At 39.9% G+C, this 18056-nt stretch overlaps 1 protein-coding gene across 1 annotated transcript in view; it reads right to left on the reverse strand.

Moving 5' to 3' along the window:
• Window positions 1-3501: 3501 nt before the first annotated feature.
• The window catches only part of LOC125902788 (potassium voltage-gated channel subfamily B member 2-like), a 35339-nt gene continuing 20784 nt past the window's right edge, over window positions 3502-18056 (reverse strand). The window contains exon 3 of the mRNA XM_049599387.1: window positions 3502-5734. Within this exon, the coding sequence (XP_049455344.1) occupies window positions 3710-5734 (2025 nt within the window). The 3' untranslated portion in view covers window positions 3502-3709. The remainder of the gene's footprint in view (window positions 5735-18056) is intronic.

An 18056-nucleotide genomic window follows, 5' to 3' on the forward strand; every position in this document is an offset into this window, starting at 1 on the left:
TGTACTAAAGAGGCATCAGATCCTTTCATTCAAGTGCCTTACAAATGCCTGTAGAGGGCGCACTTATACTAAGTTTACAATGCAGTCAGCAGCCATGCAAAACAAGCCTCACAGACACACTCTTTTTTATCTCCCCCAAGTCATCATATTTGAAAATGCTCTAGTAAGAGCAGTACAAGCTGTGTATGGAGTCACATGAATTCAGGGACTACCTCCTTCGTGACGGCACACTCACCAAGTGAACTGCTGAGGTCTGGGAACATGGTGATGGCTATAACAAAGTCTAACAAGTCATGAAAAATGCAGTCAGATGATCAGACAGGTTAGATGCAGACTGACAGTTAATCCAGATTATCAAAACTCATTTATTTGGAGGTAAAACTAAAAGCAAATGTACCTGAAATTTTGCTAATAATTCTTTATGGTACAGAAGATAGGGGTGGGTGATTCCACAAAATGTTGTTTCGATATGACACCAAGTAATACAGTGCCAGAATCACCAATACTGAAGCCCATATGATACTTTTTATCATCAAAATTAGCTTGTGTACTTAAATGTAGAGTTGAGCAGGGTTTTTTTTTTTTTTTTGGTTGTTTATTTTTTTATTTTGCTAGGCAGTGTGCTGTGCAGTGTACTTCTGAGGACGTTTTGGTCCCCAGATTTTGCTGCCGATTGAGCACTCTTGACTTTTCTCTCTTTGGTATAGACAATGGTTGACACAATGCAGCATCTTTGATTAAGTCATCACTGCTATCATGTGTCAGAATAAACTAGCCAGGGTGCATGCGGGTGCACAGTGTGTTTGCGACGCATATGTTGTTTAAGTGCAGACAACACAAAAACAGTGGAGAAGCAAACAGTACACGCATTAGATTTTTTCACAACAACCGAACATTGTTTGCACAGACCGTTTGACTTGTAAAATACAAATAGGTACAACATAGAACAGAGAAAATAATCCATTTTTTGGTATCGATTCCACTGTTGCTAGGATCGATATTCAAAATGAAAACATAGTATCTAGTGTATCAATATTTTGGTATCAATCCACCCACCCCTAACAGGAGAGCTGTATGCACACAGCTGCAGTAAAGGCTTCGGTATGCTATGAAGGAACTCATTTTTTACAACTAAGTGTTTTTATGCTAGAAGGCAGGGGGTAGAGCCTGCCTGCCTCTGTGATCTCTCTTCAAGAATGTGTAATTTTCAAGTTTTTATAGTCTTGATGAAATCACTTGTGCAAACACACACTTTTAGACAAACTCTTCTCAAAAGCATTCATGGTGTTAAGATCAGTTGGTCATGGGGAAAGAAGTATGAAGAATGAAAAAGGAGAGCTTGAGAGATAAGTTTAAACCTGGTCTGGTCTCACATCTCCACACACCTGGGTTGGCAGTTTGGAAACATTACAAAGAGTGGTGGATGCAGCCTCCAGCCCCATTTAAATCGAACAGGTACTGTGCTTGAAGCACACTGAGGGCCTGACTCAGGCTGTTTGCATAAACTGTTAATACATCTTTCTATGAAGAGTAATGCACCCAAATTCATACATATCCCATGTAATCATTAGCCAGTAATTCTTGCATAACCCATGTATTTTGGAAGGCTGCAATCACATGACCAGTGTGCTGATGGGAGCGAACAAGGAAGCACTCCCGAGTGGTCTCGTAAGGAGGCAGGTTGGGGTAGTGAATGGATCACAAAAATGCTAACATTCACTTTTGGGATTTTCCCCAGGAGAACTGTGTGAACTTTGAGTCATTTTAAGGTACGTCCTCACCATGTTTCTTTTGCTAAACCTAAACACAGTAACTTTAGTTGCCCAAACCCTAACCTCCATAACTTTACGTTAATAACCTAACTTTATGTTAAGCACATAACGTCATTTTTAAGCCGCTAAATTATAAGATATCATATAAACTGCTGTGTCTGCATTTTCATAGGATGTGTAGCCAAAGTATGGTGAGTCTACAATCAATTTTTGTGTACATTTTTACAGTTTGTCTTTGTTTTTGTTTACAAATAAGTCAGACTCACATGTTGGTTTGTTTCTAACCTGCCTGATAGTTTGACTGGTCATTTTTCTTTACCCCATCGGTCTTCTGTTAACTGATGTCACCATGTTCCCAGATCTCACCCATTAACTTGGTGAGCGTAGTTTTATTATTATGGATAGAAATGAAAGTAAAAACTACAAAACAAGCCCCAAGTTGTAATAAACCAGAATAATCCTTTAATAAGACACTAGTCTCACAGAGACTAAAAGAGATTGTGTGTTTGGGTGCTTGTCGTCAGCTTCCTGAATTCAGGAGGGATGCCTAAACACTATTAAACAAGCAGCTGGCCAGTCTTTTTGTAAAGGATGGGAAAATAAGGTCACATTTCTCACCCTAATGTTGATGTTCCATTGGAATGGGTCACGCCACATTGGCCTGTTATGACACATTCACTATAGAAATGAAGGAGAAGCCCCTGAGCTGGGATGCAGGCAGCATGAGATGACCCACACATGAGCAATCAGTAAACTTGTCCACTGTTCTTGTGCGCTTTCCTTTCTGTCTTTATATATGTACTCATTTCACCTGTCTTCTTATGAGGATATAGTGCTGTTTCCTAAGCTGTTTCATTTTTTTTTTAAGGTTTTTTTATTTGAGAAGTGTGTGCGAACAGTGGTCTACCTGTGAATACAATAGCCTTGCATCCCTATTCTATTCCCTTTTCATCTTCAAGAACCTGTTTCAGGTATTATAGAAAAAGGAGAGACAAAATTTAAACCAAAAAACAAAACAAAACAGAAACATAGATGGAAAATACATTGTTGAAGCACTGAGACACATATCAGTGTCTAGTATAAAGCAAATGCATATGTCCTCTTGGACTACACAATGCCATTTGTGTCCAATGAAGTGGTGAGAATGGGACTTTATTGTCCCGTGTCATGTGCTTGTGTTTGATCTGGATACCATTACAACAACATAATACCTAGACCTAGAGAATGATGAGTAAGCAAGACTCATCATTCGGGTTTTTTTGAGTCTTGTAAAAGATAAATGTTGTTTAGACAGCTGTAAAAAAAAATATTACTTGTTTCTGCCTTCTGTGTTTCCTTAGTGATATTAGTCCATCATAAGAAATAGGCCTAAATAGCAAGCAATAGGAAACTGAAAGTTACACCCGTTGAGCTGTACACAAAAACTCTTCCAGGATAGTCATAAATATTCTCATTCACACAAGGCTTTGTTTATGCTCACATTTGAGCCCTAAAAGACTTATTAGTTGTCACTGTTTTGCTCTGCAGCATATCAGTCTGGTCTACAAAGAATAAGTCAATAACACTGACATGAGACAGTGTCTTTCAGATAGTACCCAGAGAGTAGGCATGTGCTTCTGACTTCCCTCATGTAATAAAGCCATGTGACAACACTACAGAGATGTCTGTGCCTTAATAGCAGTGCTTGTCAAATAAAAAGACAAGAGTCCAAAAGTCTTGTGGGATGTGACAAGTGCATTGATCCAGAAAAATTGCAAAAAGTGTTATGATAGGTTTGCTAACACTTTGGTGTGTTTCCGTGCAGGTGCAGAGCCCACACCAGGTCTGGCAATGGTTCCGGTTAGCTCTGGGTAGTTGCTGTCATCCATCCCGTCGACCTTATCCTCAACCCGTCTATTTGGCATCTCTATCCATGAACGTTTCCGTTCTTTTAGGGCTCACATGCTCGTTTCACAGGGTGGTGTTGCACTTCTGTCCAGAGCAATGTGATTTTCTCGTTTCTCTCCACTCTGGTCTGCTCCCTCCCTCTCTTCTCCTTCCTCCCCTCCTTCCGTAGTTACCAGCTCCTGGGTGCAGTTGAGAGGGCTGGCTTTAGACGACAGTGGGCTAGCACTGCTGCCTGAGCTGACAGCAGACCTTTCCATGTGATTCCTCCCCTGGTGGCTTAAGCCTGTGAGCTGCCCTTCACCTTCTAAGCTCCTGGCTGCTGAGCCCTCACCTCCCCCCTGGGAGATGCTTGGACTGACAGATTGCTGGGCCAGCATCGGAGATTGCAGGATCGCCAGCGGAGACTTAGCTTCCTGGGTTATAGAGCTAGGAGAGGGAGAGAACCTGGAAACAATGTCGTCAGAGAGTAGTTGAGCAAGCTTGGCTGAGCCAGCAGAGGCTGGGGTTGCTACAGGTGTCATCACTGCCATAAGCACCTCATCTTGGGATCCAATGAGGTCAACCTTGAGGGCTCTTTTCTTTTGAGGGGTACCATAATCTTGCAAGGAGCTGGAGATGCTGTCATAGGTAACCCCAAAGCTCTCCACACTTTGTGGCACCAAACCTGAATCTCCAGTCCCACTTCCTCTGGGGCTGGACACAAACTCATACAAACCCTCTTTAATGATGGTCATTGGCTGGATGCTGTCAGGGCCCCTGTTAGCCTCCATGGTGCTGATCTGACTTAGATCCAAGGGAGGAGGGATGCGCTGGTGTCTAGCACCAGTTTGAATCACTTCAGTATTGGGGAGCAGAGAGCTTCTTTCTCCTCTTTCCACTGAAAAATCATCAGGAACATTGGAGAATTTTCTAGCAATGCTGACTTCAGGAGAAGTTTGTCGGGCTTGAGGGGAAGTCAATGCTTTCATCTCCATCTGTTCTTCTATAATTTCCTCCTGCTTCTCCTGAATGGCTGCAGTCTTGTTGTAAGCATCCTCCAGCCGCTTTGGGTTGAGGTTCTGAAGCGTAGTTTTATTAGACAAAGGCTTGCCTCGTTCAGGGGAGCCCTGCTGAGCCACTTCCTGGTAATGAGAATGTTGGGACTTGCTTGGGCTACCCACATCTGTATTGGAGTAGTGTTTGTGGTAGCTCCAGCGACTGGGTGACAGGTGATTGTCCACAGGACACTTGCTGTCCTCTCTCTTTTCCACCAACACATCTGTAAGTTCCATACTGCGTGCAAAAGCATCCTTTAAGTTAATAGAAATAATGCTTCCACTGCGTTTTGCTCTTTCAAGAGCTTCCCTCCTCTTGATGGCCTTCTCCTGCCTTTTCTGCTCTCGGTAGAACTCAGAGAAGTTGTTCACAATGATTGGGATGGGAAGGGCAATGACCAACACACCTGCTATGCAGCAGAGCCCTCCGACAATCTTGCCCAACAGGGTTTGTGGGTAGATGTCTCCGTAACCAACAGTGGTCATAGTAATCGTAGCCCACCAGAAGGAGGCAGGGATACTGGTGAATTTGGTGGCATCCTCATCCTTCTCTGCAAAGAACACTAAGCTAGAGAAGATCATAATGCCCATAGCTAAGAAGAGGATCAGTAGACCCAACTCATTATAGCTCCTTCGCAAAGTGAAGCCCAAAGACTGGAGTCCTGTTGAGTGCCTGGCCAGCTTCAGGATCCTCAGGATCCTCATAATTCTGAAGATCTGGACCACACGACGCACATTCTGGAACTGCATCACATTCTTGTTAGACTCAGTTAGGCAGAGGGTCACATAGTAAGGCAGGATAGCCAGCAAATCAATGATGTTCAACGGGGCTTTGATGAAACTCCACTTGTTGGGTGCTGAGAGCAGGCGCAGTATATACTCCATGGTGAACCAGGCGATGCAGACAGCTTCCACATGGGCTAGGCTTGGGTTGTCATTGAACTGACCAAATTCATCCACCACCTGGAGCTCCGGGAGGGTGTTTAGCGACAACGAGATGGTGGAAATGATAATAAAGAGGATGGAGATCATAGCCAGGATCTGCAAGACAAAGACAAGATTGGGGTTATTGTATTAGCTGAGCATTTTTCATCATTACTGATTGCGTTGTTATGAAATTTGGTACAGACATTCCTGTTCTCCACAGGAGAAATAACAGATCATGTCAGTGAAATCCCATAACTTGTCATCTAGTGCCATAATTGAGTCAAAATATCAATTTGTCAAATGCTTTGTTGGCCTCAGCTGCAGGCTGCTTTGTGTACAGTGCTAATTAGAGATTATTGACATGCTAACATGCTAGGTGTACATGAAAAAAAGATTTTAAGGTACGTCCTAACCATGTTTATTTTCCTAAACCTAACATCAGTAACTTTGCTTGCCTCAACCCAACCTCTGTGACTAATTAATTAATTACATAACTGTATATTTAACGTCATTTGTGGGGTGCTAATTCGTAGGATATCACATGAAGGGTTGAATGTGCATTTGCATCAGATACCATGCAAAGCGCTCTATGAGGAGTTGTTGCACGTGGTCATTGTGAGCATGTTAGCTTGCTGACACTTGCATTTATCCCAAACCCACTAGCCTCTCAACAAGTGTTGCCAGATTTGAAGTGACATCTAATAGCCCTGACACACCAAGCAGACAGTCGATTGTCAGGAATATACCTGTACTCACCCTCTGTCTGGAACACTCCATTTTAGTGCCTGTCTCTTAAAACTCCCCTCCCCAAAAATCTGAGCCTGCTCTGACTGATCAGTGTTTCTGAGTCTTCAACATCTCTGCACCATCACTGCAGCCGAGCAATGACTGTGATGACAATGTAGCAGTTTCTACTTACATAAAGTATAGTTGTGACATCACAACTTCAGAGGTCCTGGCAGCTGGTCTGCAGCCACAGTGTTTAAATAACGACTGCATGCATGCATTCGTGGGTTAAGCTTTTTGATGCTTCCACAGTATGTATGTAGTACCTCTATACCTGCTTTATGAGTAATAAAAGACATGAAAATCAGACTTTTTACAATATAGACCTTTACATTTTTTAATAAAACTTTTGCTACATTAGAGTGCAGTGCACACTATATATTTGTGTTATCAGAAACTTTCTAACACAATGACAAACACCCTAAAAAATATTTAGTCTTACATTGCATTTGTTTTATAAACATTTTAATTTCAGAAAAGTTAGTTCAACACCCTTTTGTTCAAGTTGACGGGGGATTTATTGATTATATATATTATTATTCCATCATTAATACATGTTGAACCACTGCTCAAAGACAGTCATACAAGTGACCCTCAGCTGCATCATATAGTATGTTACAATAATGACATACATTTTAAATAAGACAGTTTTGTTCTGCAAGCCTGCAAAGCCACAAGAGGTGAGGTGCTACAATATGATGCTAATTCTGTCACATCGTCTCCTGGGCCTGTGATGTGCATCGTTCAGACAGGGATTAATTGAAGCTGTACCCCACCCCCAACCACTGTGGCTACTTTCAGGTCACATTGATCAGCTCAAGACATTCTTCAGAACTGCCATGACAAACTTGCCCACATAAATAACACAAAAACTCCAAGGCCCCGCGAGTGGCTCTGAGTAGCTGCAATGGTAATTAAACTCTGCTGTACAAATATATTCAACAACATACCAATGATTTAGCCGTTCTTAGAGTCTTAATAGTGTGTCAAAAAACAGTTTGTCCAGAGGGTAGCACTAGAGGAAAGGTAAGCAAAGGTCACTTTTTGTCCAGTGCTCTTAAGAAGATTTAGCTCTGAAAGCTGTGTCACGTTATGCATAGTGACAGTCGCCCCCTAACCATCTTCTACTCATGACCTCTGATTGCAAAACAGAATAAACGGAGTCTAATGAAGAGCCTGCTGGCTCCAAACCTCACACTCCATCAGCAAGATTTTCATGAAAACTATTTTTATTTGTTAAAGCTGTACAAGCTCTAACATGTGTTCTTAGGAGCAAGTGTTTCATTTAGAGTGTGATATGAAAACAAGACTAAAAAGGTCACAGTTGGTGTTGCACATCTTTGTATACTTAATGAGTGTTAAAATGACTTTCTCTCTGGTGTGAACTGCACCTGGTTCCACTGCATGTGGAAGTGATCTGAACAGAACCATGGGAATAGAGACAGTGTTTGCCCTACCTTTAAGACTCTAAAGTTTTTGGTCTAAGAGTAATTCCCATTGCCTCAGCTGGAGCCATCTGACAGAATTCATCAAACCAAAAGTCCCCAATTTGTTTGACAGTTTATTAAGTACACATCGAATAACTGCCAACTGCAATAGATACATAAATACAGGTTTTAGGGACATTTCAGAGGACTCCTAGTAATAAGAGAGGATCCTTTATGAATATGGCCAGAGGTTATTATCTGAAATAATTGTCTAAAACTAACTGAAAGCTAAAAATAGGTGTGAAAAAAAACATTTAAGTGAACTAAAATGAAAATAAAATGCTAGACTTTAGAAAAAAAACTCACTGAAATGATTTTGTGTACTTACAAAACTGAAATGAAAATAAACAGAGAATGTCTTTAGTTTTAGTCAGTTTGGGCAAATTTGTCAATACAAGAAGTTCGAGGAGGCATTGGTGCATTGTTTGTTGTTTGTGTAAGATTTGCATGCATCTTTTCAAGAAATTCCAACTCTGGCCTTATTGAGTAAATCCTACTAGTATTTTAAAATCTGACAAACCCAATTACTTTTGTACAACTGCCATAATTTGCTTTGATCTCAAAAAGTTTAATTAAGTTGAGCTAACATAATTTATCCAAAAATTGTGGTGTGGTCAAATTATTTTATTTAAGATATTCTAACTTATTAACCTAGTCCCCAATCTGCATGTCTTTGGACTGTGGGAGGAAGCCGGAGTGCCCGGAGAGAACCCACGCTGACACGGGGAGAACATGCAAACTCCGCACAGAGAGGCTCCCACACCCAGGATCGAACCGGCAACCCTCTTGCTGTGAGGCGACAGTGCTAACCACCACACCACCATTTATTGGGGACTAGGTTAATTGATAACTCTAAATTGTCCGTAGGTGTGAATGTGAGTGTGAATGGTTGTTTGTCTCTATGTGTCAGCCCTGCAATAGTCTGGCGACCTGTCCAGGGTGTACCCTGCCTCTCGCCCAATGTCAGCTGGGATAGGCTCCAGCCCCCCCGCGACCCTCAAGAGGATGAAGTGATTAGAAGATGAATGAATTCTAATTTATTTATTTCATTCAATCCTGTTAAAAACTGTTAGAAATGCTTCTTATAAAAAGTCGTCGACTGAATAAAACATAATGATAACAGTAATATTTTCTGTGTCTGTAGTGGAACTCTGTCAAGGCTGAGAAAATAACTCTGATGAGGTCATGGTAGTGTCATCAGGGATATCTCACCTTGGGCTTGGAGACTACAAATGTACAAGCCTCTGTTACAAACTGGAGGTGTGGAGTTTGAAAGCAGTCACCAGGCAGTGAAGATCTATTGAAAGACTCTGTCAAGTTGCATTATGGGAAGTGTGAACAAGCATCACTGCAGAAGCTGCACCAAACCGCCGATCCATCTCACACTCCATTCTAACCTCACTCGTGAACAAGACAAGATACTTGAACTCCCTGGCTTAAGGCAGTAACTCTCCCCTAACCCACAGGAGTCAATCCACCAGCTCCCGGCAGAGAACCATTGCCTCAGATTTGGAGGTGCTGTCTCTCATCCTGACCACTTCACACTCAGCTGCAAACTGCTCCAGTGCATGCTAGAGGTCACAATGTGATGAAGCCAAAAGAACCTGTTCTGTTGGCCTCATCACTACATGAATATCTTAGTAAAATAAAATCTACCACAGGTGGTCATTCAAGTCTACCACAGACTTCAGTATTTCCTTCTCTTGCTGCCTCTTGCGTGTCAGCAGCTTAAACAGCCTCTCTTAATGATTGGTCCATTCTTTCCTACAGTGCAATAGAAGAATTGGTCAACAGGGCCAGCAGACATTCAAGCATAAATATTTTACAAATCACTGAGTAAAGTATGAAAAGGGTGAGTTATGTTTTTTGCCCCTATATGTTTAACTTCACCAGTGATTTCTGAACCTTTGAGACAGTTTCTGCCCTCAGTCCCGGTTCATTCCTGCTCCTGACTGATTTAATGCTACAGTAGCCTTCCTTCTCACAGCATGTCTCACCTAGAAAGGTGATTCAACACCACTCCCCGGTGCTTCTTTTCAAAAAAACTTGAATGTACTAGCTGAGTGAGGCAGTTGAAGCATGTGCGGTCTGAGTCTTCTCTCTGCAGCCCTTGCTAGGACATTTCAAGATAATTGTAATAGGATTGTGTTGCTATCTATAGAAAGGATAGAGAGAGGTTAGAAGTGTTTACTCATTCTTTCCTCCCCCAACAGGAAGAATCAAGCAATAGTTGGACACCCCCAAGAAAAGCTTATACCAAATAAAATAATACCAAAAAAAAGGGTCATAAAAAATGTAAGTGTCAAAAGAAAACTATATCAACTTGTATTCTCAAATTTAGTCGACATAAAATTTAAAGGCAACCCAGACACTAACATTTTGAAGTTAAAACAAATAGTTTCTCTATTACAGTGAAGTAACAAGTAATATACGCATAGTTGAGTAAAAATAATAATAATATACAACTATTTCTAAAAAAACAAAAAACTTTTTTGTACCTGTGGTAATCAAAATTCACTTTTTCCATGTATGTATGCAGCACACAGCAGCCACTTTACACAAAGAAATTATTTAATCAATCGTTAGATTTATGTATTATAATTACATTTTAAAAATCCATCTGAGTCTAGTAATTCTGACACAAACCAAAAAAGTACCATTTACTTAATTTAAAAAAAAAAAAAAAACCCTCAGATGAATAGACTGTGAGAATTTATCTAACTATATCTTATAGAATTTACCTACTTTAATTATGTTTAGGTAATTTCTGTTCATAAATTCTATGTATTTCAAATATGTTAAATTTACTTAAAGTTTATGTATAGTAAGCAGTATGTATAGTTAGTAGTTTTTTAAGTAAGAAATATTTATTTTTTGGTTTATGTTAGAATTACTTGACTCAATTGAATTAAGATATTATTTGTAATGAAAATATGTAAAACTGACAAAATAGACCTTTTTTGTGTGTGTTGTGTGTGTATTTAGAGTGGAAGGAAGGCAAATGCCTGTGTTTTCAAGTCAGGAACAAATATTATGTTTTCATATTTTAGCTGTAACAACAGAAATCTTAGTAACAAAGTGAAGTTATGTGACATCACTGCTCTGTTAACTCTGAGGGTACAAATATATATTATATATATATAATTGATATTCTTTAGTTCACAATTCAGTACCTGGGGCTGTAAAAACTTGACTACATATTATATTATATTATATTATATTATATTATATTATATTATATTATATTACATTATATTATATCATATTATGTGTAATTAAGGACTTTCTCAGTATGACATCAAGTTAGAGAAAAAAGGTAATTATATGTAGTGGTTGATTATTGTGCTTTGTCAGCCTGTCTTTAGATGATACATTGTAATAATTATTAGGATATAACATATCAATTTAATAGAAAATAGATAATTGAAATTTAAAATGGAATTGCAAAACTTTATTATTTTACTTTAACATTAAAAGAACTGTAGATTATATTTTTGCTATTCCACTAATATGTCCTCCTATCAATTTGGAGTAAGATAAGATTGAGCAGCAGTGATGGCAAATACTGTGTGTTGCAGTGAACCATGAGTTAAAAAAAGGCAAAAAAAAAAAATCCTTTTTTAAATCATTCTTTATATCTACACCTTTTTAATTCTGCCATGACAACTGTCCGTGACGCTCAAGAGGGAGTTTCCTTTGAAATCATGTGATGGAAGGATTGTCTCAGCTGTTTCCGGATGATGGACTGTCTGGCCTATCAGAGTCATGTCAAAGGACACTGCGCATTACAGCATTACACAGTGTACAGCATTTCTGCTGCTTCATAATCCTCATTCAGCCTGAATGACTCTATTTTTTTTATTTCAGACTAAACACTCCTGAAAAGCTGCAACACAAGCAAGAAAAAGAAAACAGACAGAGAAAAACAAGAGGGAAGATAGATAGATAGAAAGGCACAGAGAGACAGGACGCAGGGAAGTGCAGGCCAGGTGTATCAAAGTGTCTCCACCCTGCAGCGTCTTAATGGCTTAATGGCTACCAAATGCTGTGACCTTGGCACCCAGGGCAGATTTAAAGCAGTACCAGGAACACACAAGCTGCTTTAGAAGCTGTACAGTGGAGGAAGAATTAATAGAGGCTCCACATTTAAGATTCTACTGCTCAATAACTATTTGGGTTTGTATAACAGTGAGTCACTTACCAAGAGATAAACTTGACTCAGCTGAAACAATTTTAGTTGTAGCAAAGCATTAAATAGAAATAGTAACTGAGGAAAGTCAGTGTTAATGACACAGTGTGCCGTCCTCACTCTCTGTATATTGCTTCTCTTGTTACTACTGTCATAAAGGGCTAACAGACACATAGATTGCTCACCTGCATGCTGTATGCACCTAATCATTACAGAGCTCCTGTCCCCATTGCTACAGTTTACATACAGGCACAAACACACACCTTCCATATGAATTATACCTTCAGTACAATAAAGCTACCTGAACTAATTGCATGGAAACTTCAAATGAACCATCAATCTAATATCCAGTCTCTTTATATATATGTAGATGTTCATAACTTCCTATCATGGCTATGACTGTGTGTCATTGTCAATACATAGACTAAAGAACATGTAATCATACCCCGAATTCAAGGTCATGGTGTGTTAAAAATGGAAATAGTCTTGGGAGGATGTCTGTGCACAGGAAATTTGACAGGGTGAACAACAACAAAAAAAAATACAGTTCATCCTCTGGGGATTATAAATATGAACATCACGTTGTTATCATACAGTCTTTAAATCTGAATCACAGACTGCTGTTAATCAAATGACTTAACTGCAAGCTATAAAAGCTGTTTCACAGAAAACACAAGATGGGATGAAAGAATGGAGGAAGTGAGTGACTGGGCAGAGAAACCCAAGCCCTGATCAATATGTGGAGGTATTTCTGGAACAACAGAGACAGGATCTGTTGGACAGCTGCTGTTTCTGCAACATACTATACAACTACTGCTTTCACCAGCCACATTGTTTTTATCCATTGTTACACTGAGGTGGTGCTGATTTTCACTCATTCATCCTTTTTTGATCCATTAACTGTAATTACCACTAGGTGCAGATTGTTAATGACCCCTTTTCAGTAATGATAAAGTAACTGTGTATATCACTGACTTTTCAGCACCTAACATCATCACCATTTCCCCCAAGTCTCCACCCAGCTCACTGATGATGCTGTGTGCACCACAGCACATGTTGAGGCACAGGTTGTTTCAGCACCATGGATAGCGTCACTGTCCACAGTAGGTAAGACACCTGCCAAGCTGCAGACCACTGTACTAGACCAACAAACAATACCACTGGTTGTTTTTTAAAGGGCCAGTGTGTAAAATGGGTTGAAAACAGTGACATCTGTGGTCAAATTCTAGATTGCAGGGCTCACTCGCTCACCCCTCCCGTCGGGTAAATGACAGCGGCCTCGTAGGAGCAAAAAGCCTTGCGCACAAGTTTTTCAGGAGTAGGTCTATCTAGCAACGAGGTGAATATTTATTTAGAAATCTAAACCATGTTACGATATTGTAATGAATACCTCACGAGCAGGAGACCAGAGGAGCGTTCGGGAAAAAGGCCAGTTTATTTGAGCACTCCAGAAACTCCAGTAACACTCCAGGGGGTAGTATGTAAAAGACTCCATCCCAAACTCTGACTCTTCTAGCGTAACACACACACTTCATACACACATACTCGTTTACCATATTGAGTGGGGACCCCCTCCCTCTCTGCTCCGCCAATCTCCAGCCCGCACACTGACTGACAGCGTAGCCTGTAAACAGAGCTCAGCTGTTTATTTAGCCTAGCAATATCTCCGGACTATAGTAGCTGCAACGGACGACTTTGAACGCGATTTTGAAGAGTTTCTTGTAGCGGACACAGACCCAGAGCCATACCTGTTTGAACCGGAGCATACAGATGAGGAGAAGAGAGGCTGAATCCTCCGCTCCCATTTTGTTGCACAGAATGGGATTCGGTGCTACTGCTACCATCGTTGGAGAGATATATCATCAGGAGGAAAAGCGCCGCAGAGAGTGCATCACAAGGAGTGAAGTTGCGTCTTCTTTTCCTTGCAGATGACGGTTCGGGTTCATTCTCTCCTGTTGCGTGGTAAGTGTGGTCCATTCGCAAACTTTATAACTAAAACAACTTTTCACTACTCTCTATCAACGAACTACTAACACTCTCTGCTGTTTCCTCCTCTTCTTCCTTCCTTCCGCTGTCTTCATTGGTTTATTTATACACGCGAAACGTGTTCTCTGGCTGGCTGGATTGTCCGCTCGGTCTGCTGTACATACATGGCGGTGCAAGATGGCGACCTCTCTAAAGCAAGGCCCTTGCTATATATATATATATATATATATATATATATATATATATATATATATATATATATGTAAAAGCATAATTATAAGGCTACGAAAACCAAACGAATTTTATTTTATAGTGATTATACACTTATATATACATATTAATGGGTAGAATATTCAGATTCAGATTCAGATTCAGATTTGACAATAAACCATGCCAAATATTACACACTGGCCCTTTAAGTGAGTAATTGCTGTGTTTCTGGTGGGTTTTCAGCCACCAAACGTGTTTTTCAGTGACCTGTTGCTGATTATCCAGCAGGGATAGTGCCACAAAAAGCAGTTGGGTTTTTAAACTAAAATATTATCTCTTACCTAAGCATAACCAAGTGTTTTTTGTGCCTTAATCAAACCACACATTAACTGCTGTGTTGTTAAAATGTTAGGTTTCAACATATCTGCTACATAAAAACATGCAAATGTAACATACCCGTGGTTTGCAGAAACATATGACAACCTTTTTTTCTGGCAATTGAGTTGAAAGAACACATTAACATTTATTTTTGTACAGCCATTATCAATCCTGACTAACAGATTTGAAATGTGATTATGAGTTGTACACTTTGTATGAATGAGCGTCAATGTTCATTCCTGACTGTGGTGGTTGAGGAAACAGTGTAGTTTGTTTAGTAGCTGTTGTGGAGCTCTTGATTATATCACATGATGCTGGTCAGCAGATAGAGCATGCCCAGTCATGAAATTTTAGATTTCACTTTTGATGAGGCCTTCATGATATGTCGATTCCTTTATTTGATGAGACTTAAGACCACAATCAGATGGTATGGAGCACAATTAGAGCATACAATAAGAACAAAGTGATGGCACACAGCATGGCTGAAGTACAGCAAATGCTATTTTAACAAAGGAAGGACAAGCATCAAGTTTACAAATACCTTTTGGCTTATTTGATTGTAATATCTAAAATACTTCAAATATAAATGAGTGGTTTTACCGTTCTCTGTAAGTCATTAAACTTGACATTTTTACATTTAAACAAAATATGACACACGTCTCCCACACACTTGTCATCACAGAGGCTGCAGGTCCTCTGATCTCTATCTAGCCCTTTATATCTTCCAGTGACTTCAGGAATTCTGGTTTGGTTTACTCTAAAATTACAAATAGCCCATCTGTACTTTTGATTTTCATATAATACTTTTTCAGTTTAAGCTCTTGTTTAATTTCTAAATAAATATGACATGATATCGTACTTCTGGCCTCACTTTGACACTTTTGCATGAACTGATTTTCTTATCAGCTTAACCTGCAAGACCCTTATACACATATACACCTGTTTTATGCAGGCTAAGCAAATAGTTGTATGATATTTGACTGCGTTCTGTTTCTTATATCAAATTTTCTACATTTACAGACAGTGGCAAACATTGCACAGGAAGCTGGCTCATGCAGCTCCTCAGTGGGATCTTGAATGGATCATTGTTATTATTCATAATCACCTAGGGATATTTAAAGCAATTAATAATCTCTAGATTCTCCACTGCATACAAACTTTAGTTTGCTAATATCAGCTTTTCTACTACCTAAAACTGTGACTTCAGTTTAATCACTGTTAGCCTTTAAATTCTATTTCTCACAGAAATCACACATATCGTCTACTGCTTTCTGTAAACCTTCTTTTGTTGTAGACATAATAATTGTTTCATCTGCTTACATCAGTACCATAGGCTGGATATAAATATCTATTACATTGTCAACACGGTTAATAGGCTCACAACCATTCTGTAGTATATAGCCCTTTGGTCATTAAAAAATAATGCAAGAAGCAATGAAGATACAACTTTACCCTGTCCAACTCCTGCAAGGCTGGCAAAAAAAATATTTAATACCAGTCAGAAAAACACATTATTTGATGCTTCTGTACATGTTCATTACTACATCCAAGTACCATTAATACCTGCATTTAATATCAAATGCAAATTTGTATCAGAGTGCATCCCTCCATCCATACTGTATCAAATGCCTTGCTATAATCAATTAAAGAACAGAGCAGCCTTTTCTTTGTAGAACAATACAAACCAACTGTGAGCTCAAGTTAAAAGATATGGCCCTCTCAATTCTGCCTGAGTCTCCCTCAGGATAGAATTATTCTCTCAGAACCTTGCATTTAATACATCTGTGAGGAGTTGACCAAGACAACTTAAAAGTGTGATGCCTCTGTGATTGTTACATCTCCAGTGTCACCTCTCCTTTTATCAGTTGGCACAGTTAAACCAGGCCCTCAGTCTTCAGGGATAACAACAGAGTCTTGTAAAACAAAGAGACATATAGGGGCATAAACATGCACACAGTGCCTTTAATATACTCGTTCAAGACTTGGTCTATTTCTGCTGGTTATCCTGTTTTTAGTTTTAGAATCACCTCCTTCATTTCATGTTCAGGGATACTATCACCCAAAATACTACTGTCAAAAATGTGTCCATTACAGGCAGGTCTAAAAAAAGTATGGACTTCTTCTCACACACTTCTCTTGGCTTCGTTGTTGACCTTGAAAAGAGGAGTTGAATGGTAAATGGACTGTACTTGTGTTGTGCTTTTTTATAGTCTGCTGACCACTCAAAGCGCTTCTTACACTACAGGTCACATTCACTCATTCACACACACCGCCCCACACTGGTGGCCACAGCTTTCATACAGGGTGCAACTGGCTCCTTAGTAACTTGCCCAAGGATAGTTGGACATATGGACTGAAGGAGCTGGGGATCAAACAGCTGGACGACCTGCTCTCCCTCTGAGCCACAGCCGCCTGCTGTTTAGAGAAGATCCATGGAAACTAAGCAAATTCCATCTTCTGATAGAGATTATGTAATTTGACGACCTTGCGTTGAATTTTACTTTTTTCCTGTGGCTGTGGCTCAGAGTTAGAGCGGGTCGTCCACCAATCGAAAGATCAGCGGTTCGATCCCAGGCTCCTCCAGGCTGCATGTCGAAGTATCCTTGAGCAAGATACTGAACCCCAAATTGCTCCCGATGACTGTTCCATCGGTGTGTGAGTGTGTTAAAAAACTGAGTAGCAGGTGGCACCTTGTATGGTAGCCTCGGCCACCAGTGTATGAATGTGTGTGTGAATGGGTGAACGTGACTCGTAGCTTAAAAAGCGCTTTGAGTGGTCACTAGATGACTAGAAAGGCGCTACACAAATGCAGGTCCATTTACCATTTACCATCCAAAAAATTTATATGGATGTGTTTCAAAAGGTAGAAAAAAAATCAGCTAGTCTTCATTCAGATATAAACTGTGTTCTGGGCTGGTGATGATGGAGAGCAAACAAAATATGGAAAATCTGACCTAAATGTGGCAAAACCATGAGCTACCCTTGTATTCTCTTAAATACACTATTTTCACATAACCTTCAGCTCTATTGTAACGTTTAAGTTTTATTCTAAGCTCTGAGTCACTGTAGGCCTTGCAGTATATTCACTGTGTGGTGACTTGTCTGCAGGTACACACAGTCCCAAACTCAAGAAACTATAGACAGCAAATGTGAGCTGTCCTCAGTGGACTTGATATTACTGGTTTAACTACTACAGAGAGAAATGGAGACTACATGAAAAAAAGAAACCTGAGTCAGTGTTTAACAAAACAAACTCTGTGTATTATTAGGACACACACAGACATACACACAATAGAGACAGAGAAGGAAGAGGGGCAGAATAAAGACAGAGACAAAGTCAGAATTGCAGTAATTAGTCTAAAGAGAAGCTTCTGGCTGGTGTGCGTGACATTCTGGGCTG

Source organism: Epinephelus fuscoguttatus, linkage group LG15 (genome assembly GCF_011397635.1).
Source record: "Epinephelus fuscoguttatus linkage group LG15, E.fuscoguttatus.final_Chr_v1".
Lineage (NCBI taxonomy): Eukaryota > Metazoa > Chordata > Actinopteri > Perciformes > Serranidae > Epinephelus > Epinephelus fuscoguttatus.